Source organism: Chenopodium quinoa, unplaced genomic scaffold, assembly GCF_001683475.1.
Source record: "Chenopodium quinoa cultivar QQ74 unplaced genomic scaffold, ASM168347v1, whole genome shotgun sequence".
NCBI classification, from domain to species: domain Eukaryota; kingdom Viridiplantae; phylum Streptophyta; class Magnoliopsida; order Caryophyllales; family Amaranthaceae; genus Chenopodium; species Chenopodium quinoa.
Window position 1 is genome coordinate 130,611 of NW_018742597.1, and position 26,660 is coordinate 157,270.

Below are 26,660 nucleotides of genomic sequence, written 5' to 3' on the forward strand. Positions count from 1 at the left end.
CATTTTTATAATTTTGCAACTTTACCTAAAAAAAAAAAAATAACGAAGTTGGATATCAATAAAGAAATTGAAATTCCTTGAACTCCTTGCATTGGTAAAAAGACATGGGATGACACTTCATTATATTTTTCAATTTTTTGCTTGAGAGAGATAAAGGGTTTGGTGAAATGTATAGAATTATAATTTTGTGTACTCCATTAGTACATTTGATTGTATTTACTACGAGTTGCTATATCCTACATGAAGTCGTGAGCAATACATGAATTTCTAACAATAATAAGGACCTCTTAACAGTTTTTTTTTAGTTCGTTTTGATAGTCCTTGAACATCTCATGATTGAATAGAAGTGACTTTCTCTCTCTGTTGTAAATCAACCAATTGAGCATAGATACCTCCATGAATGCTAACAAGCTCTTCATGGCTTCCAAGTTCACATACTTTTCCTTGGCTCATGACTGCGATATTATCTGCATCACGTATAGTTGAGAGTCTGTGAGCCACGATAATTGTCGTTCGACCTTGCATGAGTTTTTCAAGGGCTTCCTGGACGAGCTTTTCTGATGAAGTGTCAAGTGCACTTGTTGCTTCATCTAAAAGCAGGATGGATGGATCTTTTAGTATTGCCCGAGCAATTGCCACCCTTTGTTTTTGACCCCCTGATAACTGGGAACCTTTTTCCCCCACTCGAGTATCATATCCATCTGGCATTCTGCTTATAAACCCATGAGCATTTGCTGCTTTGGCAGCCTTCATTATTTCGATTTCTGTTGCCTCCTCGTTACCATAGCGTATATTCTCATATATTGTGGTGGAGAACAATGCTGGCTCTTGCTGTACTAATCCTATCATACGCCGGAGAGACTTCAGATTCAAGTTTCTGATGTCAATCCCATCTATCAAAATTGAGCCAGAAGAGGGATCATAGAATCTCATTACAAGCGAAATCAAGGTGCTCTTTCCTGATCCACTCTGACCCACAACTGCTAGACTCTTTCCTGCAGGAACCTTTAGGTTGAAGTCGTTGAGAACAAGTATTTCAGGTCTTGTTGGGTACTTAAAACTGATATTTCTGAACTCTATATCTCCTCTGATTTCTGTTACCTTAGTTGATTTGGGATCATCAGAGTCGATAGCTGTTTTCCTTTTCAAGATGCCAAATATTGATCCTAGTGCATCCGATCCCCTCATTATTACGGGTGTAAGAGAAAGTGCTTCAGCTATTGAAAAGGCCGCAGTAATTAAGACCATGAAGGACTTTATAATTTCACCAAAGTTGCTTTCTCTGTGTTTTAGCAGAACAGAAGCGTACCAAAGGGTGAGCCCGTATGAACTGAATGTAAGGAGTAATGATATGCCGTACCCTAAACCTGATATGTGGCCTCGTAGAACAGCTTGTTTATTTGGCTTGTTCAAGTGCATGGAAAATTGCTTTGAGATTTGCTCTTCAACTCCAAATGCAGCAACTGTTCTGATGTTTGAGATTGCTTCTCCAGCCAAAGCATTAGCGCGATAGTACTCTTTAGAGTAATCCCCTCCAAAGCCTTTCAGGAAATATTGCTGCACAAATGTAAAACAAAAACTGAATGTCAGAGGGAAAGGGAATTGACAGAAAGAAAACTTGAACAATGCTATGTAATAATCCATGTGTCTGAGTGTCATCTCCAAGTTAACTTCAACCAGAAAAGGGTGTTCCTGCTCAAAGTTTACATTCAAATATGGTGATTTTATTTTTATTTTTTGAAATGTTTAAAGCGCGTACTTGGCTAAATTTGTCTCTGTACCTTTTCTATAAAGTTAGATACAAAGTCATTTACTTTTCTTTTTCTCTCTACTTTTCCCTACCTTAATATACGTACCCCATACTAATAAACTCAGTTGGAACAGATAGGGACGAATGGACTATATAAACTTTGAGGTGAAACTGATGGCTCACTTCCATCTTGGTTGTACATAAAACATCATATTTCTAGCAGCTCTGAAAACCCACATTAGGTTCCTCAATTCTACCTGGTGCTCGTATGCATGTGACTTAAACACATAAATTGTAACTCTTGTTTGATGAGTACATTAAAACATCTCTAACCTCGGCTATGGAGGAGGCAATCATTAGGGGAAACATGGCAACAGTGACAGCTGCAATGCGCCAGCTTAACTTAAATGCAATGAGAAATGATGCTGCAATGAGTGACATATTCTGCACAATTGTTGATAGTCGATCAACAAGAGTTGTCCTAACAAGTGTTGCATCGGCTGCTAGCTTTGATGTCAATGAACCAACACTATTTTCTTCTATGTCAAACCACCCAATTTCATTTGACAACATAGCTGCCATGAAGAGAAAAAGGAAGAAACATAATCAATAACATGAATGAATCATATGACATAATTATAATACTCCCTCTATCTCATACCTAAGTTAACATATACTTTTATGTATCGAAATTGTCTCAAAATTTATCAGACATATTATTTTTTATTACCTTACTTTTCCTCTAATTTGGGACCCACACCCACCCTGTTTTTTTTTTCCCTTTCAACCCCCCTCCCCTTCCCCACCCCCAAAACTCTATTCTTCATGCCTTATGCAATGTTAACTTAGCCTGAGCGAGAGGGAGTAGTATGAGTTCTAGACTTCTAGTTGTAAAACTGAACCTGAAAACATCAACTTGCGAATACGAGTGGTGACTCGTTCTCCCATTAAAGTATAGAAGTAGTGCTGCATTAGATATATCGGAACAGTAATGAGTGCAACCCCAAGGAAAACAAATGAAGTTATTCGAACGTCATGCTTGATCTTGGAGTCATCATTAGAATAGAAGGCCGTTAACATACATGAGATACCAAAGGCAAATAAAGGAGCTTGAATTCCAACCAAAGCGGCCCCAACAGACCCAAGAACTGCATTGGGAAACTCTGATGCATTTAACATAAGAAGCTCCTTAATGGTTGGCTTAGGATATGTAGTGATTGGATCTTCATTGTCATTACTTAGTTTCTGCTCTCTAGCAGAAGTTGATTTTGGGTCTTCCAAGGGATGAACATTCTTGTTGTACTCAGAATAGCTCAAAGTTTGTGAAGTTTGCTCATTGATGTTTCCTGTTTTATCCAGGTTGTTTTCTGAAACTTGTAGTCTGGCTAATGCTGCATACTCTCCTCCTTTTGAGATTAATTGTTCATGAGTTCCTAATTCAACTACACTTCCATTCTTGAGAACAATAATTTGATCAACATCTCGAATAGTGGATAATCTATGAGCAACTACAATTGTTGTTCGTTCTGACATGATCTCCTCTAGTGCTTTCTGAACAACATGCTCCGACTCAGAATCAAGAGCACTTGTGGCTTCATCCAGGAGTAATATCTTTGGATTTCGTATCACAGCTCTTGCTATAGCGATTCGTTGTTTTTGTCCGCCTGAAAGTTGAGTTCCCCCTTGCCCCACCTGAAAGCGATGAGCATTATAGCTGTAAATACAGATGCATCCTAAAGCATGGACTATGAAGCCCGAACTCAAATTCATGGCATCTGAATGCCTGGTATGCTTTCAAAAACCATGTACTGAAGTAGGTATAGCAAAAACAAGTAATCAGATCTGAGTGATTCCTACCTGAGTATGATAACCATCAGGTAAAGACTGGATAAAAGAATGTGCATTTGCAGCTTTGGCAGCTTCCACAACTTGCTGTATACCGGCTTCTTCTTTACCATATAAAATGTTCTCTGCTATGGTTGCAGCGAACAAGACTGGTTCTTGATTAACCAATCCCATCTGTTCTCTCAACCATTTTAGCTTCAGACTTTGTACATCATGCCCATCCAACAGTATATGTCCTGGTATTAATTGTAATATTAAACATAAAAAAGCCTAGCTTGATGTTCACAGTTTAATTAAGTAATATAGTAACTTCAATTTAATACCTGAGGAAGGGTCATAGAAGCGTTGAACCAAGGAAATAATTGTGCTTTTTCCTGAGCCACTAGGACCTACGACAGCAAAACTCTTTCCAGCTGAAACTGAGAAACTCAGACCTTCAAAGATCATTTTAGACCGTGAAGGGTAAGAAAAGCAGACCTCACGGAACTCAATTTCCCCAACAATCTTCTGTAATGTAATACCAGAAGCAGACCTTTTAGAGGAGCTACTATCAGTTTTAATCATGTTAATTATACTGGCAGCAGCAGCCTGAGCTTTAGCTACAGCAGCAATACTTGGAGCAGCTTGACCCAGTGCACTGCAAAAGCCAACAATTAATTCTGTTCAGAAGAGGCATGATTAACAAGTATATACTACATATTTGCCTGTCAACAAAGACTTACAATCCACTGAAGATGATGTTCAGAATTGTTGTAAAAGCTTTGCCTCCATTAGTTTTACGATGTCTGATAAGTATGCTGGCATACCATAGAAGTAAAGCCCATGTACATAACAGAAGTCCATAAGTGAATCCAATACCAAGACCTTTTGCAAGTCCACTCTTCTTCCCGAAATCAAGTGCTTTCTGAAGTGATCTAGAGTATCGTTCCACTGCTCTTGTTTCTCCCACACATGAATGAACTGTACGAACTTGTGAAAACACCTGATCCATTAAAGACAAAAGAGAAACAGCAGACTTTAAAAAAAAAATAAAAAATCTAAAATAGATGCAGCACTGCAGCAGTTTGAGTAGTTGCAGGAAACTTGCCTCTTCAGCAACCTTGCCAGATTCAGCATAAGCAGCTTCAGCCTTTTGTGATAAAGTAGACATAATGACAGTGTAAACTCCTCCAGCAATAGCAAGTAAAGGAACAACAGCCAAGGTGAGAAGTGCAAGCTTCCATACTGATAAGGAGCCTACTATAAAACCCACAACAAATTGAGAAAGGTAGCGCAAGCTATGTCCTATCTGCAAGATGAAAGAGTGTAAAAAGGAGGGGAAAAACTCGAAAAGCAGTAGAGGAATGAGAAAAAGACTTACCTTATCACCTATGGCATCCTGTACTAGTATTGCATCACTAGTAATGTGGAAGACTAAGTTTTTGTTCTGGGCTTCAGTGTCAAAAAAAATTATATCCTGTTTTAGAACAGCCTTAAGATATTTCAAACGCAAGCGCGCTGTTTGTCTTTCTCCTGTTTGCATCCAAAATGCCACTCCTGCAAAGGATTACACCAGGAAATTTTCAAAGAGGAAATGAGAGAAATGTCAAGAATATATACTACTACTAAAGGTAAAATAACCAGAAGAAATTTACCTAGCCACGAACTCAAAAACGTTATCAATCCGAGATAAACCAGGTACAAAGAAAGCTGCAGATAAGAATAAAAAACAAAGATTGTAAACAAGGTATAAATCATTACAGTCATATATCAGTTCTTCAAGATTCCGAAAGACCAAAATATTGTGCACATATATAAGGACAACACTTAGCATAAAATGGATGTCGATAAACAAACGTTATAACTAAAACTAATGTGTACAATGAAAATAACTGCAAAGTAAACAGGATATTTTTACTCAAATAACTCTACTACTGTAACAAGTAACAAATCTGTCTTATCTTAGGGAAACTTCTATTACTCCCAATACAATTTTAAACGCTCTTGACCTTTCTGAAAATGCCAGCATCAGTTTAGTAGCATAAGTAACCGAAGGAACAAATGATTGTACACGAACACGGCTAGGCAATTTGCATACATCCACATTTATTTATCATGTATAAGATTCTTGTTTTTTCAACTTAAAGATATAATGTTTCAACTTCATTAAAAATCAAGTTTTTACATGATAAAGAGAATAATCATTTAAGTAATAAGTACAACTCAATTCAAAATAAGATGAAGCGAACAGAGCCTAAAATTTTTGTACATATCCTCGTTGTTTCATGGCAGACAGAATATAATAAGGTTTCATGTACATTATTACTAAGCCAAAGACAAACATAAAAGCAGATAACAGTTTTGCTAAAAATGGAGGGATATCTTAGATATAATAAAAACTCATCACGTACCTGCGAAACACGGTCAGACATTTTATCAGAATCTGCTCCTAATTTTCCCAGGGAATCAATCATACTGCCGAACAGCACAAAGAAAACAGGTAGCACAGCACCATGAACACAAGCTGCAAGGCCACCAAAAAACATCAAGAAATAGTCCAATGTATCAGCTGCAGCAAATAACCCAAACAAAGACACTTTTTCTGTGTTAGTTGTTGAACTGTTGGATGGTTCTTGGACATCTTGGTCCATATTTTGAGTAATTTCCTCCATTACCAAAACTAAGTTGCTAAATCTGCAGCAAATTCAGAGAGATAAACTGATGTTATAAGTAAGGTAGAGCTGATTTTTTAAGTAAGGTAGAGCATGTGGATGTCTTTTGCTGGCAATAAATGGAGAAGGGTAATACAGTTGGGAAACTATAATGAAAGAAAAAAGGCCTTGTGAAATTGGCCTAATTCATGTTGTTAGATTACCAAATTGGCAAAATGTATACAGTACACATTTATGTAAATATTATTGATTGACCAAATCATTGTAATTATAGTCCTTATCCCGTAACTATAGGATAGCAAATCTGTTAGCCTAGTTAGCTCCTAATTTCTTGCAAGTTACCAAAACTGCCTTGCTGATCATACTTGTATATATTCGATTGTTTTTCAATGGAAAAGGCAAGCAATTGATTTCTTTCACATGTTAATTCTCAATACCTGTTTACATTCATTTTTAAAGTTGGTTGTACTAATACAGTAATAATGGTTGATAGTGTTGGAAGAAGCCAGAAATTCTGATCAGGAGTTAAAGGATCATAACACATTGACAGGTCTTTTTTCCCTTTGTTCATTAAAACATGACCCATCATTTAAGTCTGACCAACTTGTAACTTGTAAGTTCACTTCATTGACTGACTAGATTAATGCGAGTAAAGGTAGATGGACTAGTCTGCACAAGATAGGGTACGGACACAAAATGGACACGCACTAGTCTAAAATTAGAGGGGGAATTTATTTAAGCACTAGTCCACATATGATGAAGGTGTTGAAACTCTCCTCTCCTCTTCTCTCTTCCTCTCTTCTACGGTTTTCTAATTTTTTTATTGTTTAGCTTTGATTAAAGAAACCCTTATTTGATTTATTTTATTTATTTGTTATGGCTTTTTATTAATGAATTGATTTGTTAAAAAAAAAAAGGTGTTTTTTTCTGTTTTGTTGGCCATACCGTGTGGCCGGATTACTCATTTAGGGGTTACTTATAAAGGTTATTTATTTAGGGGTTACTTATTTAGGGGTTATTCGGTCAAGGGTTACTTATTCTGGGGTTACTCAGTCGGTTAACTCGTTTTCGCATGCATTGCTTATTTCGGAGTTACTTATTTAGGGGTTACTTATTCTAAATTTACTCAGTTGGTTAGCGCGTTTTCTGTGTGAGAGTAACCCCTGACCTACCGAGTAACCCTTGAATAAGTAACTGCTATAAATAACCCCTGATTAAACAAGTAACCCTTGAATAAGTAACTCCAGAATGGATACTCCTAGAAGTAACCTCGGTCACACGGTGTAGCCAGCCACATATAAAAATTTGTGAAAAAAGAAAAAAAAAAAAAAAAATTATTGTACATATGATTAGTCTTAACCAAGTCAAGACCTTATGTTTTTTTTTCTACCACAAAAACATGTTGCTATATATGGTAAAATTTTTTTTTAATCGACCGCTTATCTAATAAATTATTAAAAAGAAGCATTAAAACATCCTAATAACTTAGAATATATGTTGAATATAGTTGATTTATAGAAAAGGGTGTAGGTGATGCAAGGAGGAGGATAATAAGACAACATCGAAGAAAGAAACGGAGAGATAAACAATACATAGAGAGAGAGTGTGGGATCGTCGTAAGGGTTAAACAAAAGAACACTCTAATAAATAATAATACAAAAATTTAATGGTAATGTGAAATGTATAAACAGTAAAGAAAAATATGCAACGGGGTATGATAGAATAAGGTGTTGTTTGGTTCAAATGGGAAATGAGTTCCCATAAGAAATTATATTTCATGCGAAGTAATTTCCTTTGTCCATTTTTTAGGAATTAACTTAAGTTTGTTTCGTTGATAATATAGGAACTTTGATTTCCTAGGAATTTATTTCCTATGTTTTATTAGTTAACTTGATAATTTTTTATTTAAGTTAACAAATTTGGACAAAGAAAGAAAGAGATTAAATTATTAGTGTTAATAATGCAAGTAGGCCCCACAATAATAATAGGAATTGTGACTTACCAAGGGGGGCTTGGTAAGTTATTTCCCATGAAATTTCCCATGTTTCATGAATTTTCATTTCCCCTACTTTGATAAATTTGTGTCAACCAAACAACACATGATTTTTCCATTCCCTAGGAAATAGAATTTCCCATATTATTTACCTCCAACCAAACAACACCTAAGATTTGTTTTTTTTTTTTGGACATTATAAGCTTAAACAGATTACATATAATTATTAAAAGACGAAAGACTACTGCTGGCTATAGTAGCTAGGTCATGAGCTTTCTTTACCAAGTCCTGTTGAACCTTATGGACACAACACCAATCAAAACTTGTGCTCAGCTGTCGAATTCGATTGGCTGTCCAACGAAGACCAATATCACTCACCTGTGTATCCCGCAGTAGTAGATCATAGACGAAGAGTTCGTATTGCTAGCAAGGACCTTGTCGGAGCCCATTGGAGACCTTGTAGACAAGCGTTCATCTCCGCATGTAGAGCCGATTGAGCCAAACCGTTTCTAGCTCTCCCCAATAGTAGCCCTTGATCCCCTTGAACACCATTCTCCATGCACCATCCCATCCTTGACCTATAAGGGTGCTTATGCCAAGAACCATCAACCAGAATCACTGTAGGCAACACACTCATCCCACTATCACAAAGGACAACTCGCATAAACCCTAGCGGGTAGTCTGCAACCATTTCTGGTGGGTGTAAAGATCTCAGGCTATCCTCAAGTTTCTTATAGAACAAACGCTGCTGGCGTAAACCCTTAGAAATTAGCGCTGGCGTTGACAGGTCAGACAGAGTTGAGGATCTGAAAACCCTGTTATTCCTTGCTATCCACAAACCCCACAAGGTTGCGATAAAAAAAAGTAGTCCTTTAACCATTGTGACCATCTTGGCCTAAAAATAGGCGGATATAATACAGAGTCCAATCATGAAAAGATTGATCCACGTTAGCTTCTGAGTGGATATGTAAAATTCTACCCCTCTAAATGTAGGGTTTCGTAGTGACCCTCACTACGCGGAAAGAAACCCCCCCAAGACCCGCCCCGATAACTAAAGCAATTAAAGCATGCAAATATAATTAATACATAATTAAAAGAAGAAGGAATAAAGAATTATACCCTAGACGCGTGCTTCGCTCGCTAAAAGAGCTCTTACTTCAATCTCGCAAATGCAAGGCCTCCAACGGTTCGTACCCTCGAACCCGACCCGATCGTCCTAAGTCCCGAAGGTTAGTCGGGACCCGAGCAAAATATAAACTTTGGAGTTTTACGAACTTAAGGTATTCTAACCAATGGAGATGCCTATATAGTTCTACTCAATTGTTTTCTTTCCCAAATGCCAAAGCCTTGGTATTTATAGGGAAATGAACCCTTAAATTTCAATCTCCCACCAATGTGGGAGAATGGGTAAATGTGATAATTTAATTAATTCTAAATTAAACAATTAATCAAAGCAATCACCATGCAACAAGTGGCAAAAGGGTAGAGAGGTTTGAGTGAGGACCATGTCCATGGGGTGGGGGGGGACCATTGCCTTGCTCCCCAAGGCATGCTCCAAGCATTGGTCCCCACCTCTCACAAACCGGCACCAAGCTAGGTAGCTAGGCTAGCTGCCAGCTAGCACGCCAGCACGCACCAGCTGGCATGGCTAGCACGCATAGCATGCACTAGCCAGCACAGCCAGCACATGCGTGCTGCTAGCGAGCCACGCATGCTGCTGGCTGCTAGGCGCTGGGCGAGGCCCCCTTCGCTGTTGTTGCTTGCTGGCCAGCACGCACTGCCCTCTCGCACAGCCAGCATACGTGCTGCTAGCGAGCCACGCATGCTGCGCATTGCCTCGCAAGCTGCTGGCCCCGGCACTCGCACATGCATGCTTGGCTGCTGGGCACTGCTGGGCGTTGGCTAGCATTGTGCTGGCGCCTAGGCCATGCACATGTGCATTGCGGAGCACAGCGTGCTTCTTGGTGCTGCCATGCAAAGGCACACACGCATGCTGCTGCGATGCAAGGCATACACACATGCCAACACTCGGTGCTAACGATGGTGTTGCCATGCTAAGCACGCACGCATGCTAGCACCTAGTGCTAGCGATGGTGCACCTAGCACACCTAGTGTGTCTAGGCTTGCACTTAGCCATGCTAGGTGTATGCTAGCTCGAGCTAGCCTAGCATCCACATGGCTAGACCAATGTGGTGCTACGACTATGTTTGCACTTGTTGCTTGTGATTTTTCGACGCTCGGTCTCGACGCCCTAGGCTCGATATCCGACGTCTGTGTTCGTAAAACTCCGACAACTCATTGAATCCTTCGGATTAATTCGTTGTCTCGGATCGGTTGTTCGATTGGGTTCGACCCGAAGGGTTCAATTATGATTAAGCTGTAATATTAATTGTGCCTTAATATTACTGATCGGAAGTGGCCTCCACCTAGGCATTCCGATCACTTGACCTTACTGAAGAATTAGCTCTGTAATAATTCTGAACCCTCTATCAAAATAATACACTTGTTGGAAGGACACCATTTCTTTCACTAAACATCCTAAGAAGTTGTGCAAAACCTGAACAGATGTTGTAGATCCTCCTCCTACGATCCACAAAGGTCGCAATCCACAGAAATGTCAAGTCCCCTTCTCCCCAAATTAGCTTTAATAGCAATTCCATTCCAGAGAAGTTTCCATATAAAAAGTTTCCACTTTAGTTTTAGCAGAATGGGGAGGGACCAAAGGGACTTAAAAATATGCTCCTGTACCACAGCCCTCGAGTCCATAGAAGAACGTTTAAGGAAAGCATACCCCGTCTTTACTGTGAATCTTCATGACTTGTGAAAATTCCAGAACATGTAGTCTTCCTCACCGTGAACCGGTAATTCCAAGCTTGAAATTACCGACGCATCCTTAGGCTCTGATAAGTCGTGTTTTGTGTATATTATTTAGCTTGTTTTTAGTTGGTTTTATTAGCTTAGTCGAGTGTTTTAGTCCATTTTGGTGTAATTTGTTTTAGTTTCGATGATTCGATGCTTTTATGGGTATTTTTGTTGTTTTTGATGTATTTCAGGATTAACGGAGCTAATTGAGTGAAAATGAAGCAAAACGTTGATGAAATACTTGACAAATATGATACCTTTTCACTATTATGCTCATAACTTTTGATATACAAATGATAATGGAGTGATTCAAATTTTATTGGAAATTAGACTTGAAGACCTTTCCAACGATATATTACACGCCTCAAACGGAGCTCCGGATATGAAGTTATGACTGATTTAAGATGAGTGATACGCGCAGCAGAGCAGGCACGTCCGTGCCCAGCATCAGGCACGTCCGTGCCTGGAAGACAGAAGCTAGATGAATTTTGCTACGCCCAGAGGCACGTCCGTTCCTAGCAAGGGGCACGTCCGTGCCTCCTGGGATTCTTGTGCGCCAAGGCTTGGCCGATTTTCTTATCTTTTTAGGCTTATATAAATACTTTTTAGCCTTGTTTTCTTGGATATTCATTAAGTTTATATTATTTTTCAATTCCTATTATTAAGAACTAGTTCTCCATTATTATTTTTCTAAGTTTTTGTAATTCAAGATTCAAGATTCAAGCTTTCTACTTTCAATTTTTATTCAAGATTTGGTATTTATTTTTCATCCTTTGTTATTTAATTATGTTTTCATTATTTATTATTGTTTTTGTTTCTTTAATCATATGTGAGTAGATTCTTTAATTCAAGATCTAGTGTAGCCCAAATATTATTGATGCATGAATTAAATCTTTAAATTCTTTAACAACTTTAACAATTGAATTGCTAATTTGATTGTGATTATGCCAATGCTAGGTTAGACGTAACTATAGTATTGCGATTATTCCATTGTTTTTATCACAACGAGAGTTGGGTTTGAACGGATTTGAATAAATTAATTTAGGGTTTGATTCATAACACGAGAGTAGTTGTGTTTGATAATTGGGAAGTTAGAGTAACGTGTTTAATGTCTTTAATATGCATGATACCATGAGAATAGGATTGATTGTATGTTAGGGAAGCCATTGATACTCGAGAGAGAACCTTGGTAATTATTAGGGTTTACTTTTCCCCGTTCGATTGAAATTGTATGTTAAGGGTAGAATTACAATTGCATCGATAATAGTTGTGGTGAAGCTAGATCTTGGATGTTTTTAATTGCTTGATTTAATCATCTTAATTAGTTTATTTTCGAATTTTTCCTATATTTTAGACCCTTAGTTATCGATTATACTTGATTTTTGCTTAGTAAAGATTCGAGTCTATTTAATTATTTTTGAACCTTAGTCTCTTGGGATCCGACCCTTACTTGCCAGTCTACATTAGTATTGGTCTGTTAGGTTATTTTTGATAGGTATGCGACACGCCTACCAGGCTCGAAAGCAGCGACTAGCCATGCCTGGTTCCAACCATGAGCTTTAGGGTCCAAAAAATGACTCACCCTCCAAGTTTTTGCCTGACGGAGCATGATGTTGGAATTAAAAACCGGTACCTCCCCTGCCATCCACCTGTCTTTTCCTGCCAATATAGACTTTCCATTCCCCACCTTCCAACCACAACCCCCAAGAAGGTTATTCCTGGCTCTAGCGAAACCCCGCATTCCCCAAGAGAAATTCCTATTTGTCACTCTTACCTGAGTTCCTCTTAAGAGCGGAGAATGAAACCTTGCTGAACAGATCTTAGCCAGTAATAATTGTGGATTTTGATATAATCTCTATGCCTGCTTCATAAGTAAAGCCTCATTGAAACAACCCAGGCTTCGGACCCCTAAAGCCCCCATTCCTTTTGGAAGGTTGACTCTATCTTTGCTTACCCAGTGCATCCCCCGCTGTTCTTTGTTTGCCCAAAGGGACCTTGCTAGTAAAGAGTCAACTTTGTTTAAAATATCAGCAGGCATCTCAAAACAACTTACCACATGGGATGCAATAGCGATGAGAACAAAATTGATCAAAATGATCTTTTGAGGTTGAGAGAGAGGAACCGCATTCCACCCAGAGATTCTTTTACGAATGTTATCAATGATGAATTGAAAGGACGCCCCTTTACGCCCCCATTAAATCAATAGGAACCCCCAAATGGACACCAAATTGATTAACCTGATCCATCTCCAATCTTGATCTAAATCCATTATGGATCTGAACTGGGGTATTGGGACTGACCTTGCAATGTGACTTTCCAAGGTTCAGCTGCTGACCCGAGACCATGCAAAACCTGTTGAGTATGCCAGAAATGGCCATGCAACTTTGATCCGTCGCTTTGAAAAATAAGAGTGCGTCATCCGCAAAAAACAAATGTGAGATGGAAGGGCCCCGTTTTCCCAATAAATTGGATACTTTTTTTTTTTTAATAAATAGGTGAATGTTATAAAATCATTGATTTCTACAATTTTGCATTTGTGATTTCCAATCTGTCATGTTATAGATCGATAATTATTGTCTCTATGATGAAACAAGGTTAAATTAAAGTGGATATTCATATTTTTAGAGTTAATTAAAATATTTACAATCAAACTTTTGTATAATTTCTGTTAAAAATTAAAAATGAACACGCAGTGTTTTAAAATTGAACATTTAGTACAAAATAAACATTATTTAGTACATAAAAATGAACATATGTTAACGATTATTTTATCTTCGTTTTTCGTTAATAATTAAATACAATGAGTTTGAACCCATATATTTTATAGAGAACCACAAGGGAGAGTGATGAGAATCGATCCCAAAATCTCTTGGAACCAGGAGGGGAGCTCTAACCACTTAAGTTACCCCTCACTCTCATTAATTTGAACCTATATGAATATATGAAAATCATTTCATTTTTAATATATATACTAAATGTTTATAATTGTTTTTTACTTGTTCATTTTTTTACGTGTTTATTTATTCATACTAAATGTTCATTTGATTTAATGAGTCCATATATTTTTATGAAATGTTCATTTTATTAGGTATGGTCTAGCTATTTTATGATTATTGTATAATAAATGTTCAATTTTAATGTACTAAATGTTTTTTTTTTGACGTGTTCAATTTTTATTACTAGATGTTCATTTTTTTACCTGTTTATTTTTTATTAGTAAATGTTCATTTTTTTTACGTGTTCATAATTTATTTATTTTTTTTAAGGCCGCGGTCGAACAATTCTATGATTATATATATGATAATATAATCATGTTCATTTTTAATATACTAAATGATCATATATTTTTACAAGTTCACTTTTTAATACTAAATGTCCTTTTTTTACGTGTTTATTTTTTATTACTTAATGTTCTTTTTTTTACTAAATTTTTTGGGGTTGGTGATTCGGGCCTTAATTTGCAATTTTTGTGGCCCTAATTACTCAAAATTTGTTTTTGGGCTTGATAATCCAAAAATAAAGCAAACTGATGTGAAATAACAAAATATGAAATACCAAGTTTTAATTTCTAATGAAGTAATGATAGTGACTAAGTCATCCTATAAATTGGTCAAACCAATCAACAATTCAACAAAAAGAAATTGTTCATTAACATAAAGCGAACCAATCATCAATTCAACATAGCAAGATATGCATCAAAAGTTCAAAACAACTGGCAGTAGGGTGCAACTTAGCAGAATAGTAGCCGACGAGGAGTCAGAGGAGACGAAGAGTAGCCAAGGGTGGTCGCGTGAGGGTGAATGTGAGAAAAGAGTAGCTGACGGTGGAGTGAGAGAGTGAGAGCGGAGTACTGGAGTGAGTCAGTAATAGAAGAGAGTGAGAGAGGCATGAAAGATTAGGGTTTTTTTTTATTTATATATTTATTTATATTTTTTTTAGGCTTTATATACGAAGGGTAGAAATCCAAACTGGGCTAGGCTATAATTTGGATATGGGCCGTAATTCGATTTGGATTTTTATTTTTCGGTTTTTCAAGTCTTGAAACCGAAACCAAACCGCAAACCGCAAATTTTTTTTTTCTCAAACCACATCGAACCATAAGAAAAAAAAATCACACCGCATTTCTAATTCGGCTCAGTTTGCGATTTGGTTCGGTTCAAAATCACATTAGTTTTTTGAGCTTTTTTGGCCCGAACAAAAAAAAAAACTAAAATGCTTAGAATTGCATGTCCAAAGTCAACGAAAAAGTAAAAATATTTTGTGCCAGGTGTTTCGGGGTTTTTGTCCCTCGGGAGAGTTACGCCACCAAGATTGATTTCCCTACCGGCTTTACCTGCAAAACAACGGAAGCTCCGGGTGTTCGGAGTTCCTCCTCTGACGATCAAGTTAGAACCAGTCGAAGTAAGATAGAAAGTGCAGAAAGTAAAAGTAGATCTTTTCGGATCCCGAGATCAGGTGTTTTCTCCGATGTGAGAGAATTGATTGTGTAATAAAAAATGAGCGTGTCCCCAAAGTGGGGTAAATCTCCCTATTTATAGGAACATTGGTAAATGTGCCCCTACCTATTTGTGGGGATGCACCGTTTTGCGGCTTTTCTCGGGAATTGGGTCCTGAAGGCCGTCTTTTTCCCTACTGATTGGGAGTGTCATGTATCAGCCTAGGATTGGTTCATTTTGAACCTCTCCTAAGGTGACACGTGTCACCCTCTGATTGGGCCACGTGGCCTAGGTATTTTTACCCAAAACACCAGGCAGACCCAACTTCGTTCCCAAAACTAAAGCCTAAGGCCTGTAAAAAAATCGGGCTAAGTCGAGCCTGTTTTGACATGATCAGGTCTAAATTATAATATAGCTGTGGCTCATTCAGTCATTTGCACGAAAGAAAAAAAGAACAAAAAAAAAACACAACAACAAGTAGAGGTGATCAACATTGGCTCGGCCCGCTAGCCCGTCCCAAAAATGTGGCGGGTTTGGGCAGGCCTAAAAATGCATTTTTAGTTAAAAACCAAGCCCGGCCCAAAAAAGCGTGAAAAACCCGTTTTAATCCGACAAGCCCGCTACTTTTTTGTGGATTTGGACACGAGATATATTATTAAGGCCCGACCCAATTTTTGATCACCTCTACAACGAAGGTTTTACCTAGTGTGCTTTTCACGAGTACAGCGTACTCGACTACTCTCTCTCTCTGTCTCTCTAGTCTCTACCATTGAGGCACTCTGAATTCGCCATTGAAGCTGCTTGTGAGCTTTCTCTCATCCATAATCCATTGAAGCAGCTTTCTCTCTTCCTCCCACGCTCCTTTGTTTCTCTGTCTCCCCTTCTTTCTCACGCTCCTCTCTTCCTCTTTTACTCTTCCTCTGCTCAGCCACCGCATCCCAGCTGGCAGCACCCTCCGCCCTCTGTCAGTTCGTCTAGTTTTCCACCTTTTAAATTCAGGTAACTCATTACTCATATTTAATTGTTGAATTTTTAAGGTTTTAATTTCTTATTCTCCATGAGTTGTCGGGTTCATTTTGTGCTTAAATTATTTGTTTTTGTTATTTAATTTGTCAAATTAGTGTTGGTTGAAATTGATGATTTGTTACATGTTCTACATAATTAGGGTTTCAAATTCATGGGAAGTTGTATAATTTGGCATTTCTGATTTTTTTTAATTAGAAATTGATATTATATTGGGCATTGTAATTGTTATGGAAGCTGATTTTCGAGGTTTTCTTGTGCAAACTGATAATTCATCTCCCCTACTGGCTACTGCTATGGGTAGTATTTAACGGATGTTCTTTCTTTAGCCAAGTCTTGTCAGAGTATGTCTTTTACTTTTGTCAAAAGGAGGGGCAACCATGTTGGCCATTCCTTAGTTAATTTGAGTCGTAGTTTTGAGGGGTTTCGGGTTTGGCTTGATGAGTACCCACAAGAAGTGCATGCTGAAGTTTGTAATGATTTAATTCCTTTGCTTGATTAATAAAGTTCAGCTTTGGTTTGTGTCAAGATAAAAGTTTATGCTTGTATAATTAGTTGGGTATTTTTGACAATATTTGATTGTTTAATCTAATTGAAATTGTGACTTAATTTTCATAATGAAAAGGAAACAAAAAAATTGTGTGATATAACAAGTTTCTTTAGTCCCAAAATGCATCCCCCTCCACAAAATCCTCCTCCTTAGACGGGTGACGATCGATGGGTGACACTGATATAGCACCCATAAAATCCTTTATCCGCCAGTGGCTAGAATGTTTCTATTCATATACTTAATCGAGAAGAATTTAACGTGAATTTTCGAGCCTAATTTGATATTTAAATCAAATTTGGTTGCTAATGTGTTGCAGGCTTTTGTTTATCTAACCCTTCAATTTAGCAAAGAACTATGAAAGTGGACCTTTTCTCCTGGCTCATAGCAGCCGCCCATCCTGCCCTGTCTCGAGGACATGAAAATTATGTTATTAATTGATGTTTTTGTTGGTGGGTATTACTCAGGGGTTAGTATGGATTACAGTAGAAGGCGTGATTTTTTGTTTTGTGGCTCGTGTGGAACGTTGTTGTCATTGGATTCAACTAGGTATGCTCGGTGCCCTTTATGCCGTACAAGGAAAAGCCTCAAAGGTATTACTTTCTGCCTTCATATTATTATGTTCTGAATAATGTTGCTGTATTTTCAATTAGAATAATTGGGAAGTAATTTTCGTGTTCCTGTTACTGAGTCGAGCTGAGCCGAGGCACTATATAATTTATTTGGATTGTTTTTTAAGGAGATTGTTGAATGTGATTGTATGTACTTGGAAGCAAATATGGGATAGTTTGTAATTGATCAAGGATGAATCTGACTTTAGTATAATTAGCAAGTGTTAGTGCAATATTTGGTCTGAATCTCTAACTAGTCTCGAATTGCTTGAATTATGTCGTGATAGGTGCTTAGTGGACATTGAAGCTAAAATATGGAAGTTTGTATTTGATATGAAGGATGGTTTCCTAGTTAGAGATAGAATGCAATAGGATTTTAATTGTTTGACATTCGCATCTATTGAATTCTTTTGCGCACATTGTATACCATTTTCTGAGTTCTTCTTAATTGATGCATTATCAGTTTGTGGATTCATATAATTCATAAGCATTTGAAAAAAATATTTTTGTTGTTGATATGACAATTTCTATGGTTTCTGGAAAATTTTAAGTTCATTTAAATGAACTTTCAAAAAGTATGTATTTCTATTAACAATTTCAATATTTCTCTTGTGGTGTGGTTTTGTAGTGTGTGTAGCTCTTTCCTTTTACTATCTGAAACTGAAGATTTTTCTGATTTTCTTTATGTTCACTGGTAAAATTTTCCAGATTGCATGATATAAGTACTACTGCTTTGATTATGTTTATGAACTAAGTCATCAATGGATACTGTTACTGTAATTATGATGAATTTTCTTGCTCATGTTTGATCTCCTAACAATGTGGCATTTATGATGTGGGCTGATATTTCCAGAGGTTGAAGGAAAGGGAACATGTTATACCGCTTCAGGAGAGGTATGATTATTCTCCTCAGTCTTCCTTCTTATTTCATGAGGCTTATTTTATACCTAATGCTTAAAACTTATCATTAATCGCTAGAAATACACGGTCAATGAATTCTATACATTCTTGTCACTGATGTCTTGTTTGGTATTTCAATATTACTTGATAGTAAAATTTCAGCTGATTGTATGAATTTCGAAGACTATTTTCTTCAAATATTATTGTAGTGAATAGCAAAATAAAATCTCAAAATTAGAAAATTAAAAAGAATCAAGAAGCATCCAAATCTCAATGAATGCCTCCATTTAAGTAGTTCTGCAAGACAGCACAGATGCTTTCCCCATTTTGGCTTCCTCAAGGTGCTTAACAGAGTTAAAACCAATCCGAGGTTTGTGATGATGACACTAAGTGTATACGTCTAAATACTCTCATGTAGTTCACATAACAAACAAAGCCTTTCCAAGATAGAAAGTCCCTAGATGATTACCTACATATTTAAAATTGGTGGTTAGGAGCTGTGAATTTTTGTTCTGCTTGAAATGTTTCCTGGTCTTGAAGTAAGATGGTAGGTACTATATACTCCCCTTATTGAGTTGGGGTACACACGTGTGACAGTTGAGAGATGGCAGGAGCTAGCTGTATGTTCATCTGAGCTTAGATTCTGTTTTATTTCATGTGTACCTCGTATTCAAGTGTTTATTTGTGAGCTATGTAAGTAATGTGTCATCAGCTTTAATATATGTTGATTATCTATTACTGACTAAAACATAGTTTATGAGAAACTTAATTGGTTCTGATGATCAGTTAGTTGTCCATAGAGATTAAGTAGACAATTGTTATTGGCAGATTGGGATGTTAGTGCTATCCTTTCCAGGACGAAGGTTACCTGGTTGATAAGGGTTGCACAGCAGTACATGTATGTGTCTAAATACTCTTATGGAGCTCATAAACAAACCAGGTGTTAGTTTGATGTCTATTACAAGAGGGGGGGGGGTGAATTGTAGACTAAAAATTTGTGAACTTTATGCGGAATTAAACAAAGTATGAAAAGACAGAACACACGAGATAGGCTTTTCGAATTACTTCACTATGCAAAAACTCTTTTACAAATGTGAAGATTCAGCCTACACTTAAGTTCCTCTAGGAACTCAAGTATCCCAGCTACGGTTCCTCTACCGTAACTTAACTCTCTTAGTGATTCGACTCTGAATCACTTACAACTTTGTAACAGACTCACTCAAGTCTCTCAAACCCCAATCCCAATTACAAAAGTAATTACAGACTTTCCTAATGCATTAGAGAAGATTAAGGCAGGAAGGAACTCGCTGTAAGACAGTAAATACTTTGAAAACTTAAGCTCCGAAAACTGAATATTTTTCCACCCAAAAATCAGAGTTCGTTGCAAGCCTTTTATAGAGAGATGGAAAGCATCAATCTTGTTTCCCACTCATCCCATGATCCACGTTCACCTTAACCTTGGAAGTTAATGAACGTTGATCAAAGAGTGGGAAGTAAGATCCCCTGACTTTCCTCTCAAGCTTTTAACGTGCATCATAAACAACTATTACTTGGTCAAAAATAAAATCAGTTAAAAAGATTTTATTGTTTTTGAAAGATAAAAATTTTAAATAATTATTTAATTAAAAATAACAAACTTATCTTTTAATTAAACAATTATTTATTTACTTACAAAAATATATCTTATTTAAAAACTGATTTTACTTTATCTTTTATTAAGGAATAAAACTGATTTTATATTTACGTTAAAACATTTAATTCCTAACTGAGTTCCTCTCTACACATAAAGACTCTAGTGCTTAGAGAGAATTCTAAGTACTGGAGCTTGCTCTTCTTCTTGAAAGCTTGCATATGAATATCAAGACTTCCAATTCCTTTGCTCCTACTCCGGAACAGTTTGTTAACACCTGAATCTTTTCGTTCTACCAAGACTATCAAACATCATTAGTCAAAGTTTGTCTATTTTGTCAATCATCAAAATATTAAGAGGGTCAACAATATTCCCCCTTTTTTATGATGACAAACAAGACAAACTCGGTAAGCAAAATAGTCATCCAAGCACTCAAAATAATAAACTAAAAATAAAATTAAACAAGAACAAAGTAACAATCTGCATCATTCATGAAAATGTGAATTGAATGAAATATTTTTACCTTGATTTGAATGATGACTTGAATGAAACTGGTTTGACGTGGTCTTGGCTAAGTTTGTCCTCCTTTTCCCCCTTTTGGCATTATCAAAATAAAAGACAGAGCACAAGCTATACATAGTACTACGCTACAGAGGGGGTAGTAAATCCGAATGCAGGAATGATTAAGCATGCGCACATAGAAAGTATGCAACCAACATGTAATACCAATTAGCAAGACAAACAGAGCCAGTTCCAAAAATTACAAACCGAAAAGAAAAATAGTTCAAAATAAACTAGAAAATGAAAAAAAAAAAACTGAATCAATGTGCAACATGGATTGCAAAATAGGCTAAGTGAATTAGGCTTGGCAGGGGGTTTTGTTAAGGCTTCACCAGCGTCCTCCTCTGTTACTTCTTCAAATTTGACGTCCTTGATGGTGTCTAGGATGGTTTGATGGCTCTGCTGCACTTCAGTCTTGAAGGTTTGAACAGTGGAATCCATATGAACTATCAATCGATCCTCCAGAGCAACTACATGATCATGAAGAGCTGTAACCTTGGCTGTGAGTTGCTCCAAACCTGCCATAATAGCAGAGGTGGTGTCCCTGAATTCTTGGTGAAAGGTTTGAACATCAGAGGGACTAGGGCGTGGGGTGAAGGCTGCAAAGCCGAAGGTGGATGGGAAAGATGCAGGCTGTGGTTGAGAAGGTGATGGAGTTCCTTTAGGAACAGGAGAAGGAGTTCTTCAGAAACAAGTTTTCAAATCAATGTGAAACCCGAAAGCATTCTTCATGAAAATCCTTGTTGAAATTAAACCTGAAAGTAGTCAATGGGAAAACTTGCGTTGCCTCCGGTGTTCAATCGGAATCTGAAGCTGAATCTGAATCTGAATCTGACAGTGAGGGGGAAGAAGGTGAAGGAGCAGGGGATCATGAAGGGGATATAGTACTGAGTGAGGGGAAATATGTAGAGGCACAAGGTGAGAGAGAGGAAGAGAAGAGTACAACTGCATTAAGTGATGAGGAGGAGGGGAGTCCACCTCGTTGGAGGGTTTGAGGCACGAGAGTTAGGAGGAAGAGCAGCAAGATTGCAACCAAACAGAAACCTAAGCCTACCTCTCCAATTCACATTGATTTGGATGCTGAAACTACAAAAGTTCCTATATCTGAAGGAACTCCTTCTCTTGTTCCTAAGAACTCCATCACCTTCTCAACCACAGCCTGCATCTTTCCCTTCCACCTTCGGCTTTGCAGCCTTCACCCCACGCCCTAGTCCCTCTGATGTTCAAACCTTTCACCAAGAATTTAGGGACACCACTTCTGCTATTATGGCAGGTTTGGAGCAACTCACAGCCCAAGCTCTTCATGATCATGTAGTTGATCTGGAGGATCGGTTGATAGCTCATATGGATTCCACTGTTCAAACCTTCAAGACTTAAGTGCAGCATAGCCATCAAACCATCCTAGATACCATCAAGGAGGATGCTGGTGAAGCCTTAACAAAACCCCCTGCCAAGCCTAATTCACTTAGCCTATTTTGCAATCCATGTTGCACATTGATTCAGTTTTTTTTTTTCATTTTCTAGTTTATTTTGAACTATTTTTCTTTTCGGTTTGTAATTTTTGGAACTGGCTCTGTTTGTCTTGCTAATTGGTATTACATGTTGGTTGCATACTTTCTATGTGCGCATGCTTAATCATTCCTGCATTCGGATTTACTACCCCCTCTGTAGCGTAGTACTATGTATAGCTTGTGCTCTGTCTTTTATTTTGATAATGCCAAAAGGGGGAAAAGGAGGACAAACTTAGCCAAGACCACGTCAAACCAGTTTCATTCAAGTCATCATTCAAATCAAGGTAAAAATATTTCATTCAATTCACATTTTCATGAATGATGCAGATTGTTACTTTGTTCTTGTTTAATTTTATTTTTAGTTTATTATTTTGAGTGCTTGGATGACTATTTTGCTTACCGAGTTTGTCTTGTTTGTCATCATAAAAAAGGGGGAATATTGTTGACCCTCTTAATATTTTGATGATTGACAAAATAGACAAACTTTGACTAATGATGTTTGATAGTCTTGGTAGAACGAAAAGATTCAGGTGTTAACAAACTGTTCCGGAGTAGGAGCAAAGGAATTGGAAGTCTTGATATTCATATGCAAGCTTTCAAGAAGAAGAGCAAGCTCCAGTACTTAGAATTCTCTCTAAGCACTAGAGTCTTTATGTGTAGAGAGGAACTCAGTTAGGAATTAAATGTTTTAACGTAAATATAAAATCAGTTTTATTCCTTAATAAAAGATAAAGTAAAATCAGTTTTTAAATAAGATATATTTTTGTAAGTAAATAAATAATTGTTTAATTAAAAGATAAGTTTGTTATTTTTAATTAAATAATTATTTAAAATTTTTATCTTTCAAAAACAATAAAATCTTTTTAACTGATTTTATTTTTGACCAAGTAATAGTTGTTTATGATGCACGTTAAAAGCTTGAGAGGAAAGTCAGGGGATCTTACTTCCCACTCTTTGATCAACGTTCATTAACTTCCAAGGTTAAGGTGAACGTGGATCATGGGATGAGTGGGAAACAAGATTGATGCTTTCCATCTCTCTATAAAAGGCTTGCAACGAACTCTGATTTTTGGGTGGAAAAATATTCAGTTTTCGGAGCTTAAGTTTTCATAAAATATTTACTGTCTAGAGCTGAGTTCCTTCCTGCCTTAATCTTCTCTAGTGCATTAGGAAAGTCTGTAATTACTTTTGTAATTGGGATTGGGGTCTGAGAGAATTGTAACTTAGAAACTTGAGTGAGTCTGTTAAAGAGTTGTAAGTGATTCAGAGTCGAATCATATAAGAGAGTTAAGCTGCGGTAGAGGGACCGTAGCTGGGATACTTGAGTTCCTAGAGGAACTTGAGTGTAGGCAGAAGTTTCACCTTTGTAAAAGAGTCTTTACATAATGAAGATATTCGAAAAGCCTATATCATGTGTTCTCTCTTTTCTTACATTGTTTAATTCCGCAAAAAGTTCACGTTTCTTTATATACTACAATTCACCCCCCCTCTTGTAGTAGACATCGTACTATCACTAGGGCATTTTAAAGAATTCTAGTGCACTGTGTCAAATTCCATTCTTCTTACAAACCAACAACAAATGTGCTTATATGGTTAATATGGGTATAGCCCAGGGAGGCATTGCTGTACATTAATCACTTATGTTTGAACTGTCTGAAGCTGTAGGTTCTCTTGATGACTTCTAGTCCACGTGCTTTATGTACCTGTGATTAAACAATAATTCTTATCATAGGAATTGGACAGGGCTCCTAGATTTGAATACCAAACAAGTTCTCTTATGAGGATCTAGCCCATTTTACTAGGACTGTAATATTTACTACAGGTATATCATTTTATGATGGTTAATTTAGAATGCTGTTGATCTTTTATACTCACTTTCAGAATTGTATCTCTACTACCCTTCTCATGCTGCAGTAAAGTAGTAAACTAGTGAGAGTTAAGACAATATACAGCTCAGTACTTTGTGGTGCCAAGCATGCAATATAACATAATCTGCCTTGCAACATCAAAAAGTGTCCTTTTTAGGCCCGTTCTGGCACAATTTTTTTGTTTTGTTTATAGAATGTTGTTAACATGTACAATGTGGTGGGAAGACTGAGAGCAATGACTAGTTGTACAGTCTTGAGAACATTGTTTTTGTTCCACAGATTGCTGAGCTGACTGGTGATAGTATTGTAAGTTTGTAACATGTTAGAAACTTCTGTCTCTGATGCAAAAGAATGACATCCTCGGAAGAAATATGCTGTTGCTGCCTAGGTAAAAACTGTGTATGTTTAGGGCCTCTTTAGACCTGGTCAGTAGTCGCTTGAACTGGTATAATTATCTACTGCAACATGATTCCCAGTGCAAAATTAAGTTTTTCAAGCTGGTGTCTTTATAACCATAGAAAAAAGGGTTTTAAGTTTGTAAAATCAGAGGGAGCTCTTCATTTCTACGCTGCCTTCTTCTGGGCAATTCTGTAATATAGTGGGTGAGTCTTCCTTTTATATGCTAGAACTTTTGCAAGCGTTAATTCTGAGTTTAAAGGGTACCTTTTCAAAATAGCTCGAATTGGTAGTTTTCTTGTCTTTGTTGTATCTTTTAGGGTTTGTTGTGTATATGATTAGAAGTTTAGAACACTTGAAATAATTCTAAAAAGACTACACCCCACCCCCTCTCTTTTGCCAAAAAAACTAAAGATTTATTCTTTCATATTCACTTTTCTTGGGACCCTTGGTTGAAACAAGCTTTCTACAAGGCTATGGAATGTTCAATTGATTAAACTTGTTTACTTGATTTATTTGGGTTTAGCTGACACTTCCCTGGGTAAATCTTGTAGGATATTAGAAGGGCATTACAAATGGAGCCATTCGTGAAGGTTGATGGAGTAATGTCCGGTGACGTGAAAGTGCAAAGACAAGAGGTAAGTGGAGCTAGTGAGACAGAGATGAAGACCTGTCAATATTTCTGGAATGTGTTCTGATCTCTGTATCTGCATGATTTTCCTTGCAGATTAACCAGCCCTGTGAAAAGTGTGGACGCAGCCCTGTTGAGCTGGTTGATTCAAGACAAGTAAGCTCTAAAACATGTTTACTCATGTATTGCTCCTATACAGCTTTTATGTTTTGACTTGATTGCTCATCTGAGTGCTGAAATTCACTGTCTACAGACGAGATCAGCAGATGAAGGACAGACTAATTTCTACGAGTGCCCTTCATGTCGACACCGATGGAAGGAGAACTCTTAGCTGTTTTATTTTTTCTGTTTTGGTAAGATGGGGGTATATTTTGGAAGCTACATTGTTGGTTGTCTTCTTGGAGCCATTATTTGGTAATTTTGCTTGAAAAAGTAACTAGTTAATTGTTAAAGAGGGTGGTTTGTTAATTTGTTTTAGTTTTTTTTTTTTCCATTGTTAATTTGGATTTGTGTTTTACCTTGCGATTTATACTGTTTGTGTACTTCGTATTCTTGTGGCTATGTGACCGACTGGCTCGATCAGTTTGGCACATGGGTTGTAACCTTCCGCAGCAAGTTCGGAACATTGTGCAACAGCTAGTTTATGTACTATTACATTTTCTGATTTTTCCATGTTTTTACATCTTTAACCGTAATTCCAAAATAGTGTAGCATATGGTTGCTAAGTACCAGATTACCAGTTGACTAGAGGTGTTCTAGACTCATAAGCGTTATGGGAATTTCTTCTCCAAATCACCCTTAATTGAGCACTCTTGCTTGGGTTTATGATGAATTGATACTTCCTCCGGTTTTTTTTTTTTTACTTGACTTGCTTTGACTTTTAAACTATTCACCACCCCTTCTTTGACCGTCTTTTGTGAATAATATGTAAGAAAAAACATATTTATGTTGGATCTTTTTAAATTCGTTTCAATAAGTACTATTATAATGTATTACTTTTATACTTTTTACTTACGGAGAATTAAAGTTATTGATCGTCCAAGTTTTGCATTGGCAAGCGTGATAAAAGAAACATGTTAAGTAAAAAAGAACGGAAGATATAATAAACATTGTTCATATTTTACTACTTCTAGCTAGGCTTGCCTTTGCAAAATGAAAAGAGAGAAATTTAGTAAGTTTGTTATTTCTTCTTTAAATTATCAATCCCCTCCTTAGACCCAAAGTTCAATTTTGTTGCCCTCAAAGATCGTATCTTTTAGCTGAAACTATATTAAAATGTCAAAATACAAATATAGATATTCAAACTCCTCTATTTCTGCATCCCTTTGATGGTTAGTATTCTATGAGGATTTTTTTTTTCTTTTTTTATTTTTTTATTTGACAAACTGTAAAAAGAAAACTAGCTCCGACACGAGACTACATTTAACACAAGGAGAGAGTTTAAC

The 26,660-nt window shown here is 37.0% G+C and overlaps 2 protein-coding genes across 2 annotated transcripts; one reads left to right on the plus strand and one right to left on the minus strand.

Moving 5' to 3' along the window:
- Nucleotides 1–67: 67 nt before the first annotated feature.
- Nucleotides 68–6,429, minus strand: LOC110721128 (ABC transporter B family member 13-like). The gene is made up of 10 exons (XM_021900256.1): nucleotides 5,986–6,429; nucleotides 5,230–5,284; nucleotides 4,956–5,131; nucleotides 4,683–4,883; nucleotides 4,318–4,577; nucleotides 3,919–4,232; nucleotides 3,608–3,831; nucleotides 2,653–3,442; nucleotides 2,084–2,325; nucleotides 68–1,557 (listed from the first exon to the last, which is right to left on the minus strand). The coding sequence occupies exons 1-10, from the start codon at nucleotides 6,244–6,246 to the stop codon at nucleotides 331–333; spliced, it is 3,750 nt and encodes a 1,249-aa protein (XP_021755948.1). The 5' UTR covers nucleotides 6,247–6,429; the 3' UTR covers nucleotides 68–330.
- Nucleotides 6,430–16,213: 9,784 nt separating this feature from the next.
- LOC110721129 (DNA-directed RNA polymerase I subunit RPA12-like) lies at nucleotides 16,214–25,904 on the plus strand. The gene is made up of 6 exons (XM_021900257.1): nucleotides 16,214–16,536; nucleotides 17,575–17,700; nucleotides 18,572–18,612; nucleotides 25,139–25,222; nucleotides 25,312–25,371; nucleotides 25,469–25,904. The coding sequence occupies exons 2-6, from the start codon at nucleotides 17,583–17,585 to the stop codon at nucleotides 25,544–25,546; spliced, it is 381 nt and encodes a 126-aa protein (XP_021755949.1). The 5' UTR covers nucleotides 16,214–16,536; nucleotides 17,575–17,582; the 3' UTR covers nucleotides 25,547–25,904.
- Nucleotides 25,905–26,660: the final 756 nt, after the last annotated feature.

Bases quoted from the DNA above. Each gene is read 5' to 3' on its own strand.
- LOC110721128 (XM_021900256.1), bottom strand. From the start codon at position 6,246: ATGGAGGAAATTACTCAAAATATGGACCAAGATGTCCAAGAACCATCC. The intron at 5,132-5,229 runs GTAAATTTCTTC...AATCCTTTGCAG, and splicing joins GTTTTTGAGTTCGTGGCTAG to GAGTGGCATTTTGGATGCAA. The intron at 4,884-4,955 runs GTAAGTCTTTTT...TTCATCTTGCAG, and splicing joins AGGATGCCATAGGTGATAAG to ATAGGACATAGCTTGCGCTA.
- LOC110721129 (XM_021900257.1), top strand. From the start codon at position 17,583: ATGGATTACAGTAGAAGGCGTGATTTTTTGTTTTGTGGCTCGTGTGGA. The intron at 18,613-25,138 runs GTATGATTATTC...TAAATCTTGTAG, and splicing joins GTTATACCGCTTCAGGAGAG to GATATTAGAAGGGCATTACA. The intron at 25,223-25,311 runs GTAAGTGGAGCT...TTTTCCTTGCAG, and splicing joins TGAAAGTGCAAAGACAAGAG to ATTAACCAGCCCTGTGAAAA.